This window comes from Entelurus aequoreus, linkage group LG25 (assembly GCF_033978785.1).
Source record: "Entelurus aequoreus isolate RoL-2023_Sb linkage group LG25, RoL_Eaeq_v1.1, whole genome shotgun sequence".
Lineage (NCBI taxonomy): Eukaryota > Metazoa > Chordata > Actinopteri > Syngnathiformes > Syngnathidae > Entelurus > Entelurus aequoreus.
This window is the reverse complement of record NC_084755.1, coordinates 40,082,968-40,096,483: the sequence shown is the minus strand read 5'-3', so window position 1 is coordinate 40,096,483 and position 13,516 is coordinate 40,082,968. Positions and strand designations below refer to the sequence as shown.

Sequence of the window (13,516 nt, the reverse complement as noted above, 5' to 3'; positions counted from 1 at the left end):
GAGACCGTTAACCACGCAGAAGGCACATAAGGCCAAGTTAGGTGAGCGCTAACATGTTGTTTAGTCAGGGTGTTTTCCAACCCGAATAATGGAACATGATCTAAAAACAACATGGACTAACAGTGTTGTCCTGTCTTCTCAGCTTGATGGAGCGCAGATGTCAAAGCTCAAACGAGGAATCAAGGAATTCTTGGTTTTTAATCGTGTTCTTTGTCGTGACTATGTAAAAATCAAGGGAAATTAACAATGGGATTGAAGTAGGGGGTGGTTTTCTAAAATATGTAAAGGAGACTGATCTCAAATTGAACCCCGATTGAAAAGTAATGGAAAGGTAGAAAATTGATGAGGTTCGAATTTAACCACGGCAACTGCGGCAAAAGCCGCGACCGCCCTCGTCATTTGTCGTAAGCCCTAAAAAAATGTACCAACATCTGCGGCAAGAACATGCCGTGACCGCCCTTGACTTTTTACTTGTTAATGGACGAGGGATGTAACAATTACAGACGGTTAGGAATATCATCTAATTTTTTAATTACCGAAAAACCGTCATTTCTTAATGCAAAGTCAGGCGCATGCGCACTGGCGTCGTTTGGCTTGATAACCATGGCGGACTAACTACACTGACTTTGCTGCGGAGATTTCCACGCGGAGTAAACGGAGCCAAGCGCTTGGCATAATGTCATTTTACCTCGCTTCCCGCCGTGCGTTTAAGAGCGCACTGCTGTGTTTGGATGGAGACAGGTGTGGACAATATTGTCCCCACACATAAACTATACAGCGAAGGAGAAAACTATTTGATGTTGCTTATATTTTCTCAATACAGCGTTCATCAGCTGCTGTGACTGAGACTTAACAAAGTGAGGAAACATGCAGTAGGTGTCGTGAACGTTGTCACAACTTGTTTATAAAGTATTTACTTTGTTTACTGGGATGTTCACTCCTCCTTTATTTGACTGCAAACTGTATCAGTGTTCAAATAACATCAATACTAGCTAAAAGGTTTTGTCATCTCGTCGAATTGAACGCAGGCTTTGAGGATTGTGTATTCGATGTGAGAGGTGTCACTCCTCTTTATTTTTGTTGGCCAAACTGTTGTACTGAACCAAGAGAAGAACAAAGCTTGTTTATTAGACTTCGTCTTCATTAGCCAAACTGCTTTGTGTTTTATTTTGATACCAAAAAGTAAACACAAGGTTTTTTATACATTACTTGTGTTTTTTTCATGTCACAAAGGTGTTACTTCAAAAAAACATTAATGTGACATAGCACATTGTTAATGTTTTATTGTGTATAGTTAATTCCTATATGACATATTTCTGCTCAAACTCCTAATGGATCTGTCCCGATACAGCATCTACATCTACATCTACATGTACATAACTTAAATGAGTAATTTAAAAAAAAAAAAACCTCCCTCTATCAAAATAAAAAAATAGAGATGAAGGCATCATGAAATGACAAACAGCTTATACAGTTTATATTAACAATGAATTAAAGAAAAACAGTTTTTATATATATATATATATATATATATATATATATATATATATATATATATATATATATATATATATATATATATATATATATATATATATATATATATATATATATATATATATATATATATATATACTGTATATATATATATATATGCTGTATGTATACAGTGGTGATCAAAAGTTTACATACACTTGTAAAGAACATCATGTCATGGCTGTCTTGAGTTTCCAATCATTTCTACAACTCTTATTATTTTGTGATGTAGTGATTGGAGCACATACTTGTTGCTCACAAAAAACATTCATGAAGTTTGCTTCTTTTATGAATTTATTATGGGTCTACTAGTCAAAAGTATACATACAGCAATGTTGATATTTGCTTACATGTCCCTTGGCAAGTTTACCTGCAATAAGGCGCTTTTGGTAGCCATCCACAAGCTTCTGCTGGAATTTTGGACCACAAAATTGGTGCAGTTCAGCTAAATGTGTTGCTTTTCTGACATGGACTTGTTTCTTCAGCATTGTCCACACGTTTAAGTCAGGACTTTGGGAAGGCCATTCTAAAACCTTCATTCTAGCCTGATTTAGCCATTCCTTTACCACTTTTGAGGTGTGTTTGGGGTCATTGTCCTGTTGGAACACCCAACTGCGCCCAAGACCCAACCTCCGGGCTGAGGATTTTAGCTTGTCCTGAAGAATTTTGAGGTAATCCTCCTTTTTCATTGTCCTATTTAAAGCAGCAGTTCCATTGACAGCAAAACAGGCCCAGAGCATAATACTACCACCACCATGCTTGACGGTAGGTTTGGTGTTCCTGGGATTAAAGGCCTCACCTTTTCTCCTCCAAACATATTGCTGGGTATTGTGGCCAAACAGCTCCATATGTGTTTCATCTGACATCACATGGACAAAGATAAGACCTTCTGGAGGAAAGTTCTGTGGTCAAATGGAACAAAAATGGAGCTGTTTGGCCACAATACCCAGCAATATGTTTGGAGGAGAAAAGGTGAGGCCTTTAACCGCAGGAACACCACACCTACCGTCAAGCATGGTGGTGGTAGTATTACCGTATTTTCCGCACCATAAGCCGCCCCGTGTTGCCGCACCTTCAATGAATGGCATATTTCAAAACTTTGTTTACCTATTAGCCGCCCCGTGTTATTAGCCGCACCTACGCTACGCTAAAGGGAATGTCAAAAAAACAGTCAGATAGGTCAGTCAAACTTTAATAATATATTACAAACCAGCGTTCTAACAACTCTGTTCACTCCCAAAATGTAATGTGCAAATGTGCAATCACAAAAATAGTAACACTCAAAATAGTGCAGAGCAATAGCAACATCAATAACTCAACGTTGCTCATACGTTAATGTCACACAACACACAAAATAAACATTTAAAGCTCACTTTCTGAAGTTATTACTCATCCACAAATCCCTCAAATTCTTCTTCTTCGGTGTGCTTCGCTTGTTTTTTGACACCATCTGTGATGTGGACGCGCGTGCAGTCGTAGATCAACAGGGATGGAGCTGCGTGGAAAAAGTCACCCGGTCTCTTCGCTCATCTTTTCTTCATCCATCCATCCCTTCGAGTTAGCTTTTATGATGACGCCGGCTGGAAAGTTCTCTTTTGGCAAGGTCTTCCTTTTGAATATCACCATGGGTGGAAGTTTCTGGCCGTTAGCATGGCAAGCTAACGGATATTCACCGTACGTGTTCCCGTTGTATCCACAGTGCGGTTCACAGGAATATCAAAAGTCAGTGGAACCTTGTACGCGTGTCTCTTAGTAGGAGCCATTTTGTGGTCTTTACAGAAACACACAAATGAAATGGAACGTAATATCCGCGCGCTTCTTCTTCTACGGGGGCGGGTGCTCACCTTGGCGGTTGCTTACAGTAGAAGAAGAAGCGCTTCCTCTTCTATGGGGGCGGTTGCTTACCGTAGAAGCACCTTATTTCAGGTAAACTTGCCAAGGGACATGTAAGCAAATATTAAAGGCCTACTGAAATGAAATGTTTTTATTTAAACAAAGAAACACCGACTGTGTTGTGTTGCTGACTTCCCTCGCAAAATACTCTGCTTCGCACCGACAACTTTCTTCTTTGCTTGCTCAGCTTCTTTCTCCATAATGCAATGAACAAATTGCAACAGATTCACCAACACAGATGTCCAGAATACATCCAGAATTAAATGAAAACAGCTATTTTGTATTGGATTCAATGGAGTCCGAATACTTCCGTTTCAACGATTGATGTCACGCGCATACGTCATCCTCAAAGGCGTTTTGAACCGGAAGTTCCCCGGGAAATTTAAAATGTATTCCGTATTGGCATGTGTTGCAATGTTAAGATTTCATCATTGATATATAAACTATCAGACTGCATGGTTGCTAGTAGTGGCTTTCAGTAGGCCTTTAACATTGCTGTATGTATACTTTTGACCCAGCATATTTTCAGTAGACCTATAATAAATTCATAAAAGAAGCAAACTTCATGAATGTTTTTTGTGAGCAACAAGTATGTGCTCCAATCACTACATCACAAAAAAATAAGAGTTGTATAAATGATTGGAAACTCAAGACAACCATGACATCATGTTTGTATGTACACTTTTGACCACCACTGTATATACATATATTTATATATATATATATATATATATATATATATATATATATATATATATATATATATATATATATATATATATATATATATATATATATATATATATATATATACATAGAGTTACTGCTTGGAAAGAGAATAATGTTTGCCTTGGTACCCTTCTAACTTGCCTTGGTGCCCTAAAACATGAGCCCTCCTTTAAAGCAACACTTGCCTTGACCTTAAAAAGTACAAATTGGAGGCCTGTTAGCCTCTCATCTTTGGACCTCATTACCACCAGACCTTCCTAATATAGACTCAATATCCCTCTTTAAATCAAAACACACCTATTCATGACTGCTTATTCACTGTAAATCTTATCCACCTTTGTTGTTTTTATCCAATTGATTTGATTGTTTTTAGTGGCCAGAAAGGCGCCTTATACTTCTATTATTCAAGTGGTCATGCAGCCACTCCATTGTCACATTGGTCCTGGCATGCGAGGACATAGTTCCACTCAGACTTACTGATGCAGGGGGCGATGGGGGAGCGACTCTGCTGGTAGCCCTTGGCACAGCGGTTACAGGTGATGCCCGCCACTCCGTCCTTGCAGGGGCACTGGCCCGTGGTCTGGTTGCACGTCTTCCCCGCGGCTCCGACCGGATGGCAGTCGCACGCTGAAGCACATGAGAGAAGGTCAGCGGGTGGACTTGAAACAGACGTTATTACACAAATATCACCTTCCAAATTGCTAGCGCATGTCTCCAAGCTGCTGACTGTACATGTTCCATACATTAAACGTAATCTTAGCACTCGGACCGGGTGAGGAATCAGTCCCGCTTTTCGAGTTGGCTGGCGTTTCCTTCCGTAACATCACAGATGAGGAAGTGGGCCTCGCACCAGCGTACAGACCGCATTATTACCCGGCTTCCCCACACCCTTAATGACCGTAGGAGAGGAGAAACTCCATTCCTATTAGCATTTCACTATTTCTTCCTTCTTGTGTGCCTGCTGCAGCACGTCTTTAAGCAGACTTTTGTGACGGGATTGACTTTTCCCATGCGAAGCTTCTTGGCAAACACTGCCTGAATAATGTTTCCCAATAAACGTCGAGTGGAACACACTTCAAAGTCTTTTGCAGCGGTGAGCTGGGAAGAGGACACGTTTCACACTTTGCCAAACAAGGCGAAGTGGAATTTTGAATTTTTGGGGGGGAATTATGCCTATAATTTACAATCCTTTTGAGCGACAAGAACACATACCGTATTTTTCGGACTATAAGTCAGAGTTTTTTTCATAGTTTGGTTCGGGGGTGCGACTTATACTCAGGAGCGACTTATGTGTGAAATGATTACCTTTTGTTCGGTTTGTACTTCATGAAGTTTTGCACTTGTGTTTTTTTGTGTGTTTTTTTGTTGTTTTGTTTTGTTTTCGTTATATTTGGATGTAATTGTTGGTTTATATATCATTAAGTAAGACTATGTATTATGTTGAAAGGGGCAGGAAAATATAAGATTTTTCTTCATCCTGCTCCTTCTCAGGCATTGGTGTGTAACGGTGTAACTGAATAATTGTGTTATAATTGTCCATCAAAGATGCACATCAATGAAGGAGATAAATAAAAATTTAAATGAAATTAAAATTAACACATTAGCGTAAAGTATCAAATAATATTATTTAGCTCATTGACGTAAGAGACTAGACGTATAAGATTTCATGGGATTTAGCGATTAGGAGTGACAGATTGTTTGGTAAACGTATAGCATGTTCTATATGTTATAGTTATTTGAATGACTCTTACCATAATATGTTACGTTAACATACCAGTTGGTTATTTATGCCTCATATAACGTACACTTATTCAGCCTGTTGTTCACTATTCTTTAGACATTTTAAATTGCCTTTCAAATGTCTATTCTTGCTGTTGGCTTTTATCAAATACATTTACACAAAAAATGCGACTTATACTCCAGTGCGACTTATATATGTTTTTTTTCCTTCTTTATTATGCATTTTCGTCCGGTGCGACTTATACTCCGGAGCGACTTATACTCCGAAAATACGGGTATGTCTTTCTTATAAATGCATTCTAAAGCCTTGTCCACACTAGGGTTGTACGGTATACCGGTACTACTATAGTACCGCGGTACTAATGAATCATATATGGTACTATACCGCTTCTAAAGAATGATGCATTTATGTGTAAAAAATAAAGATAAAGGTGAAGTTATAACACTGAAACACCCTCAGGAAGAGCGGCTTTAAGACATGGCTAGCTAGTTAGCGGCTAACGTCCATCCACAGTGTTTTAGCTACTTCTAAATCACTAATCCAAAAATAAAAGTAAGTTTCTTACAAGTAGCATTATCACTGGAGGACGAGGAATAGCTAAACATGCTTCACTACACACCGTAAGAGGATACAATAGCTCACCGGCGTCACAATGTAAACAAATGCCATGGGTGGATCTACACCTGACATCCACTGTAATGATACCAAGTACAGGAGCGTATCTAGTCGATACTGCTATGATTACATCGAAATTTTTTAGCGTCACAAAATCTTTTTTCCTTCTTTAAAAATGTATATTATGTTAAAGTCAGTAAATACGTCCCTGGACACATGAGGACTTTGAATATGACCAATGTATGATCCTGTAACTACTTGGTATCGGATCCATACCTAAATGTGTGGTATCATCCAAAACTAATGTCAAGTATCAAAGAAGAGAAGAATAAGTGATTATTACATTTTAACAGAAGTGTAGATAGAACATGTTCAAACAGAAAATAAGCAGATATTAACAGTAAATGAACAAGTAGATTAATAATCCATTTTTACAGTTTGTCCCTCATAATGTGTACAAAGTAATAGGTGTATAAATGACACAATATGTTACTGCATACGTCAGCAGACTAATTAGGAGTCTTTGTTTGTTTACTTACTACTAAAAGACAAGTTGTCTAGTATGTTCACTATTTTATTTAAGGACTAAATGACAATAATAAACATATGTTTCATGTACACTAACATTTATTGTTCAAATGAAGACAATAATGACATTTTTTGTGGTCCCCTTTATTTAGAAAAGTATCGAAATACATTTTGGTACCGGTACCAAAATATTGGTATCGGGACGACCCTACTTCAAAGTCATTTGCAGCGGTGAGCTGGGAAGAGGACACATTTCACACTTTGCCAAACAAGGCGAACTGGAATTTAAATTTTTTTTGGGGAATTATGCCTCTAATTAACAATTTTTTTGAGCGACAAGAACACATTTGTCTCTCTTATAAATGCATTCTAAAGCCTTGTCCACACCAGGGTTGTACGGTATACCGGTACAAGTATAGTACCGCGGTACTAATGAATCATATTTGGTACTATACCGGCTCTAAAGAATGATGCATTTTGGTGTAAAAAGTCAAGATAAAGGTGAAGTTATAACACTGAAACACCCTCAGGAAGAGCGGCTTTAAGACATGGCTAGCTAGTTAGCGGCTAACATCCATCCACAGTGTTTTAGCTACTTCTAAATCACTAATCCAAAAATAAATGTAAGTTTCTTACAAGTAGCCTTATCACTGGAGGACGAGGAATAGCTAAACATGCTTCACTACACACCGGAAGAGGATACAATAGCTCACCGCCGTCACAATGTAAACAAATGTCATGGATGGATCTACACCTGACATCCACTGTAATGATACCAAGTACAGGAGCGTATCTAGTCGATACTACTATGATTACATCAATATTTTTTAGCGTCACAAAATCTTTTTTCCTTTTTTAAAAATGTATATTATGTTCATAAAGTCAGTAAATACGTCCCTGGACACATGAGGACTTTGAATATGACCAATGTATGATCTAGGGCTGCAACTAACGATTAATTTGATAATCGATTAATCTGACGATTATTACTTCGATTAATCGATTAATAGTCGGATAACAGAGACAAACTACATTTCTATCCTTTCCAGTATTTTATTGGGAAAAAAACAGCATACTGGCACCATACTTATTTTGATTATTGTTTCTCAGCTGTTTGTACATGTTGCAGTTTATAAATAAAGGTTTATTTAAATTTAAAAAAAAAAAAAAAAAATTTAAAAAGCCTTTGCGCATGCGCATAGCATAGATCCAACGAATCGATGACTAAATTAATCGGCAACTATTTTTATAATCGATTTTAATCGATTTAATCGATTAGTTGTTGCAGCCCTAGTATGATCCTGTAACTACTTGGTATCGGATCCATACCTAAATGTGTGGTATCATCCAAAACTAATGTCAAGTATCAAAGAAGAGAAGAATAAGTGATTATTACATTTTAACAGAAGTGTACCGTATTTTTCGGAGTATAAGTCGCACCGGACGAAAATGCACAATAAAGAAGGAAACAAACATATATAAGTCGCATTTTTTGGGTGTGAATTACGCCTATAATTTACAATCATTTTGAGCACAGGTGTCAAACTCAAGGCCCGGGGGCCAGACATGGCCCGCCACATCATTTTGAATGGCCCGTGAAAGCCTGGAAATAATATGCATCAATAAAGTAGTTTATCTTTCTTTCTTTTTTTATTTTGACAAGAAAAAAAATACGTGTACTGCATGCAATTATATATCGTTTCAACTGTATCTATCTAGTAATGCAACAGATATTATATTATAGCACATTCCAAACATTTTTGGGGTAAAAACATACAGTACAGGCCAAGAGTTCGGACACACCTTCTCCTCATGCAATGTGTTTTCTTTATGTTCGTGACTATTTACATCATCAAAACTATGAATGAACACATGTGGAGTTATGTACTTAACAAAAAAAAGGTGAAATAACTGAAAACATGTTTTATATTGTACTTTCTTCAAAATAGCCACCTTTTGCTTTGATGACTGCTTTGCACACTCTTGATGAGCTTCAAGAGGTAGTCACCTGACATGGTTTTCACTTCATAGGCGTGCTTGAGGACACATTTATAGACAACCTTTTTTGAGGCAAGGCACTTTTTTTTTCATTAAAAAATACAGAGGCGCACCACCACCAACAGAAAACGTGAAAAAATGAAACTCCACCAGGTCGTCGTGCCTTATTTTGAGTTTGTTGGTGTTTTTCTGCGTGTGGTGCTTTACTTCTTGTCTTGCGCTGTTATTTTGGTGGCCCTTCCTGTTTTGTTGGTGTTTTCCTGTAGCAGCTTCATGTCTTCCTTTGAGCGCTATTCCCCGCATCTGCTTTGTGTTAGCAAGCAAGACTATTTAAGTTGTTGCAATCCTTCTTTGTGTGGACATTGTTGATTGTCATGTCATGTACGGATGCACTTTGTGGACGCCGTAAGTTTTTGCTGTCGTCCAGCATTTTGTTTCTGTTTAATTTGTAGCCAGTTCTGTTTCACTTTCGCTTTGCATAGCCATTGCCTTTACCTTTCCCTTTCGTTCATTTTTCATTAAGCATTGCGTACTTTTTACTAGGGATGTCCGATAATGTCTTTTTGCCGATATCCGATATCCCGATATTGTCCAACTCTTTAATTACCGATACCGATATCAACCGATATATGCAGTCGTGGAATTAACACATCATTATGCCTAATTTGGACAACCATGTATGGTGAAGATAAGGTACTTTAAAAAAAAAAAAAACAATGAGATAACTAAATTAAAAACATTTTCTTGAATAAAAAAGAAAGTAAAACAATATAAAAACAGTTACATAGAAACTAGTAATTAATGAAAATGAGTAAAATTAACTGTTAAAGGTTAGTACTATTAGTGGAGCAGCAGCACGCACAATCATGTGTGCTTACGGACTGCATCCCTTGCAGACTGTATTGATATATAATGTAGGAACCAGAATATTGATAACAGAAAGAAATGGGGGGAGGGAGGTTTTTTGGGTTGGTGCACTAATTGTAAGTGTATGTTGTGTTTTTTATGTTGATTTAATAAATAAAAAATAAAAAATAAAAACAAACAAAAAAAAACGATAGATTAAAAAAAAAAACTATACCGATATTACATTTTAATGCATTTATCGGCCGATAATTATCTTCACCATGTATGGTGAAGATAAGGTACTTTTAAAAAAATAAAATAAAATAAGACAACTAAATTAAAAACATTTTCTTGAATAAAAAAGAAAGTAAAACAATATAAAAACAGTTACATAGAAACTAGTAATTAATGAAAATGAGTAAAATTAACTGTTAAAGGTTAGTACTATTAGTGGAGCAGCAGCACGCACAATCATGTGTGCTTACGGACTGTATCCCTTGCAGACTGTATTGATATATAATGTAGGAACCAGAATATTGATTTTTGAGGTTTTTTGGGTTGGTGCACTAATTGTAAGTGTATCTTGTGTTTTTTATGTTGATTTAATAAATAAATAAAAAAAATTTTAAAAACGATACAGATTTTTAAAAAAAACGATACCGATATTACATTTTAACGCATTTATCGGCCGATAATATCGGCAGGCCGATATTATCGGACATCCCTACTTTTTACCTGCACGCTGCCTCCCGCTGTGGTCTGCATATTGGGATCACAAAAAACCATCCTAGTCTCACCCGACACATTCCGACTTTTACAAAGCAATTAACTGTCACGACTGGGTTCTTGGGTTTTGCTTCTCCGGAAGGCAAAGGAAAATTGGCGCGGGCAAGGCGCAAATTTAAATACAGGATTTATTTTGACACTAATAAACTACAAAAAAAAGGAAGCAAACAAAAGGCGCTCACAGCGGAGGTAACAACTTCGACTATGAAAACAAAACTTGCACAATGGCAAAAACTATGAACAATAAAACAAAAACACAAACTGTGGCAATAATAAACAAAAACTTACTTGGTAAAGAACTGTGAACATGACATGAATCAGGGTGATGAATAAGTGCGGACGCCAGGACGAACAACAGAAACAGACAGATTTAAATAGTGACGTGATCAGTGAAAACAGGTGCGTGACAAGACAGGTGAACAGGTGCGTGACATGACAGGTGAAAACTAATGGGTGACCATGGAAACCAAACCAAACAAGGAAGTGCAACCAGGAACTAAAAAGAGTCCAAAAAACAAACACATGGCCAAAACAAAAACATGAACAGACATGACGCATGACCAAAACAAAAACATGAACAGACATGACATTAACTACCTGCTGCCACCTACTGACATGGAGTATTACGTGGTTACCCTGCCGAGTTCTACACAGCACAGACACCAAGCAACGGCACATTACTTGCAGATTATAATTATTGATTTGCAAAAGGACCAATTATGTGAAGTTGCATAATTTTCCTTGGCACACCAAACAATATCTCACGGCACACTGGTGTGCCGCGGCACAGTGGTTGAAAAACACTGTTATAGACTATTTACAGTCGCGGCGGAGAGTGGGGATGGCGCAATAAAACGTTTTGTAAGAGAAAATAATTGAGCAGCGTTAAAGAGTTCCAGTCATTTGAGGAAACAGGGAAAATAAACGTGTATAATGTGGTTGTCCAAGAGTCATGTTTACACTGTGCCTGATGAGGGGTGAAGTTGTTCATGTACTAAGTAAAGCATGAGCCATCCTGCCATTGGAGATGTAAAGACGAGCGTCCAACAATCCAACTCACGCGTCCAAGAACGTTTAGTCAAGGCGGGGTTGAGAAACGGGGGGGATAAAAGCCCACTTCCTCCTGGCTGTGTTGGCGCTGCGCTGTGTTTCCTGTCCAACAACAGCACAGTGGGACGCTTGGCTGATTTCGACAATAAATACGGACTTTCTAACCCACGTTGGCTTGGCCAGTGTCGGTCACCTGAGGAGAAAGGCAGCAATCAAAGATGTTTGGGTTTGATCCTAAAAGCTCTACAGCAGGGGTGTCCAATCTTTTTGACTGGGGGGGGGCGCATTGGGCTTAAACAATTTGACATTGCTGGTTTTACGAGCAGAGGAGCATGTTGGGCAGCGCGCACACACAGAGTACTTACAAGCAGACACAGTGTGTAGACAGAAAAGGGAGAATGGACGCATTTTGGTGTAAAAAGTCAAGATAAAGGTGAAGTTATAACACTGAAACACCCTCAGGAAGTGTTTTAGCTACTTCTAAATTACTAATCCTCGTCTCCATGGCGACAAATAAAGCACGTTTCTTACTAGTATGTTCACTATTTTATTTAAGGACTAAATTACAATAATAAACATATGTTTCATGTACCCTAAGATTTTGTGTTCAAATAAAGACAATAATGAAATATTTTTGTGGTCCCCTTTTTTTAGAAAAGTATCAAAATACATTTTGGTACCGGTACCAAAACATTGATATCGAGATAACTCTAGTCAAAGCACAGCAGTTACTTATATGACCCAATCCAAATAACCTTCCTTAGTCATGGTGCAGAAAAAAAACATACACTGCAGGATGAGGAATAGCTAAACATGCTTCACTACACACCGGAGGATACAATAGCTCACCGGCGTCACAATGTAAACAAATGCCATGACTTCCACTGTAATGATATCAAGTACAATAGTGTATCTAGTCAATACTACTGTGATTACATCAATATTTTTTATCTTCACAAAATCTTTTTTCCTTTTTTTAAAATTCATATTATGTTTATAAAGTCAGTAAATACGTCCCTGGACACATGAGGACTTTGAATATGACCAATGTATGATCCTGTAACTACTTGGTATCGGATCCATACCTAAATGTGTGGTATCATCCAAAACTAATGTCAAGTATCAAAGAAGAGAAGAATAAGTGATTATTACATTTTAACAGAAGTGTAGATAGAACATGTTCAAACAGAAAATAAGCAGATATTAACAGTAAATGAACAAGTAGATTAGTAATACATTTTTACAGTTTGTCCCTCATAATGTGTACAAAATAATAGGTGTATAAATGACACAATATGTTACTGCAGACTAATTAGGAGTCTTTGTTTGTTTACTTACTACTAAAAGACAAGTTGTCTAGTATGTTCACTATTTTATTTAAGGACTAAATTACAATAATAAACATATGTTTCATGTACACTAACATTTTTTGTTCAAATAAAGACAATAATGACATTTTTTGTGGTGCCTTTTATTTAGAAAAGTATCGAAAAGTATCCAAAAATATCGAAATACATTTTGGTACAAGTACCAAAATATTGCTATCGGGACAATCTTAATTAAAATTAAATATTTCGATACTTTTCTAAATGAAGGGGACCACAAAAAAATGGCATTATTGTAATTTCGTCCTTAAATAAAATAGTGAACAACTTGTCTTTTAGTAGTAAGTAAACAAACAAAGACTCCTAATTTACTGTAAATATCTGCTTATTTTCTGTTTTAACATGTTCTATCTACACTTCTGTTAAAATGTAATAATCACTTATTCTTCTCTTCTTTGATAATTTACAT

General features: G+C 37.1%; 1 protein-coding gene across 2 annotated transcripts in view; it reads right to left on the bottom strand.

Annotated features, from left to right (window-relative positions):
- ntn1b (netrin 1b) overlaps positions 1-13,516 on the bottom strand; it is a 189,346-nt gene that overhangs the window by 40,845 nt on the left and 134,985 nt on the right. For both annotated transcript variants that reach the window (XM_062036393.1, XM_062036392.1), the window contains exon 3: positions 4,636-4,785. In XM_062036393.1, coding sequence (XP_061892377.1) covers positions 4,636-4,785 — 150 coding nt within the window. The remainder of the gene's footprint in view (positions 1-4,635; positions 4,786-13,516) is intronic.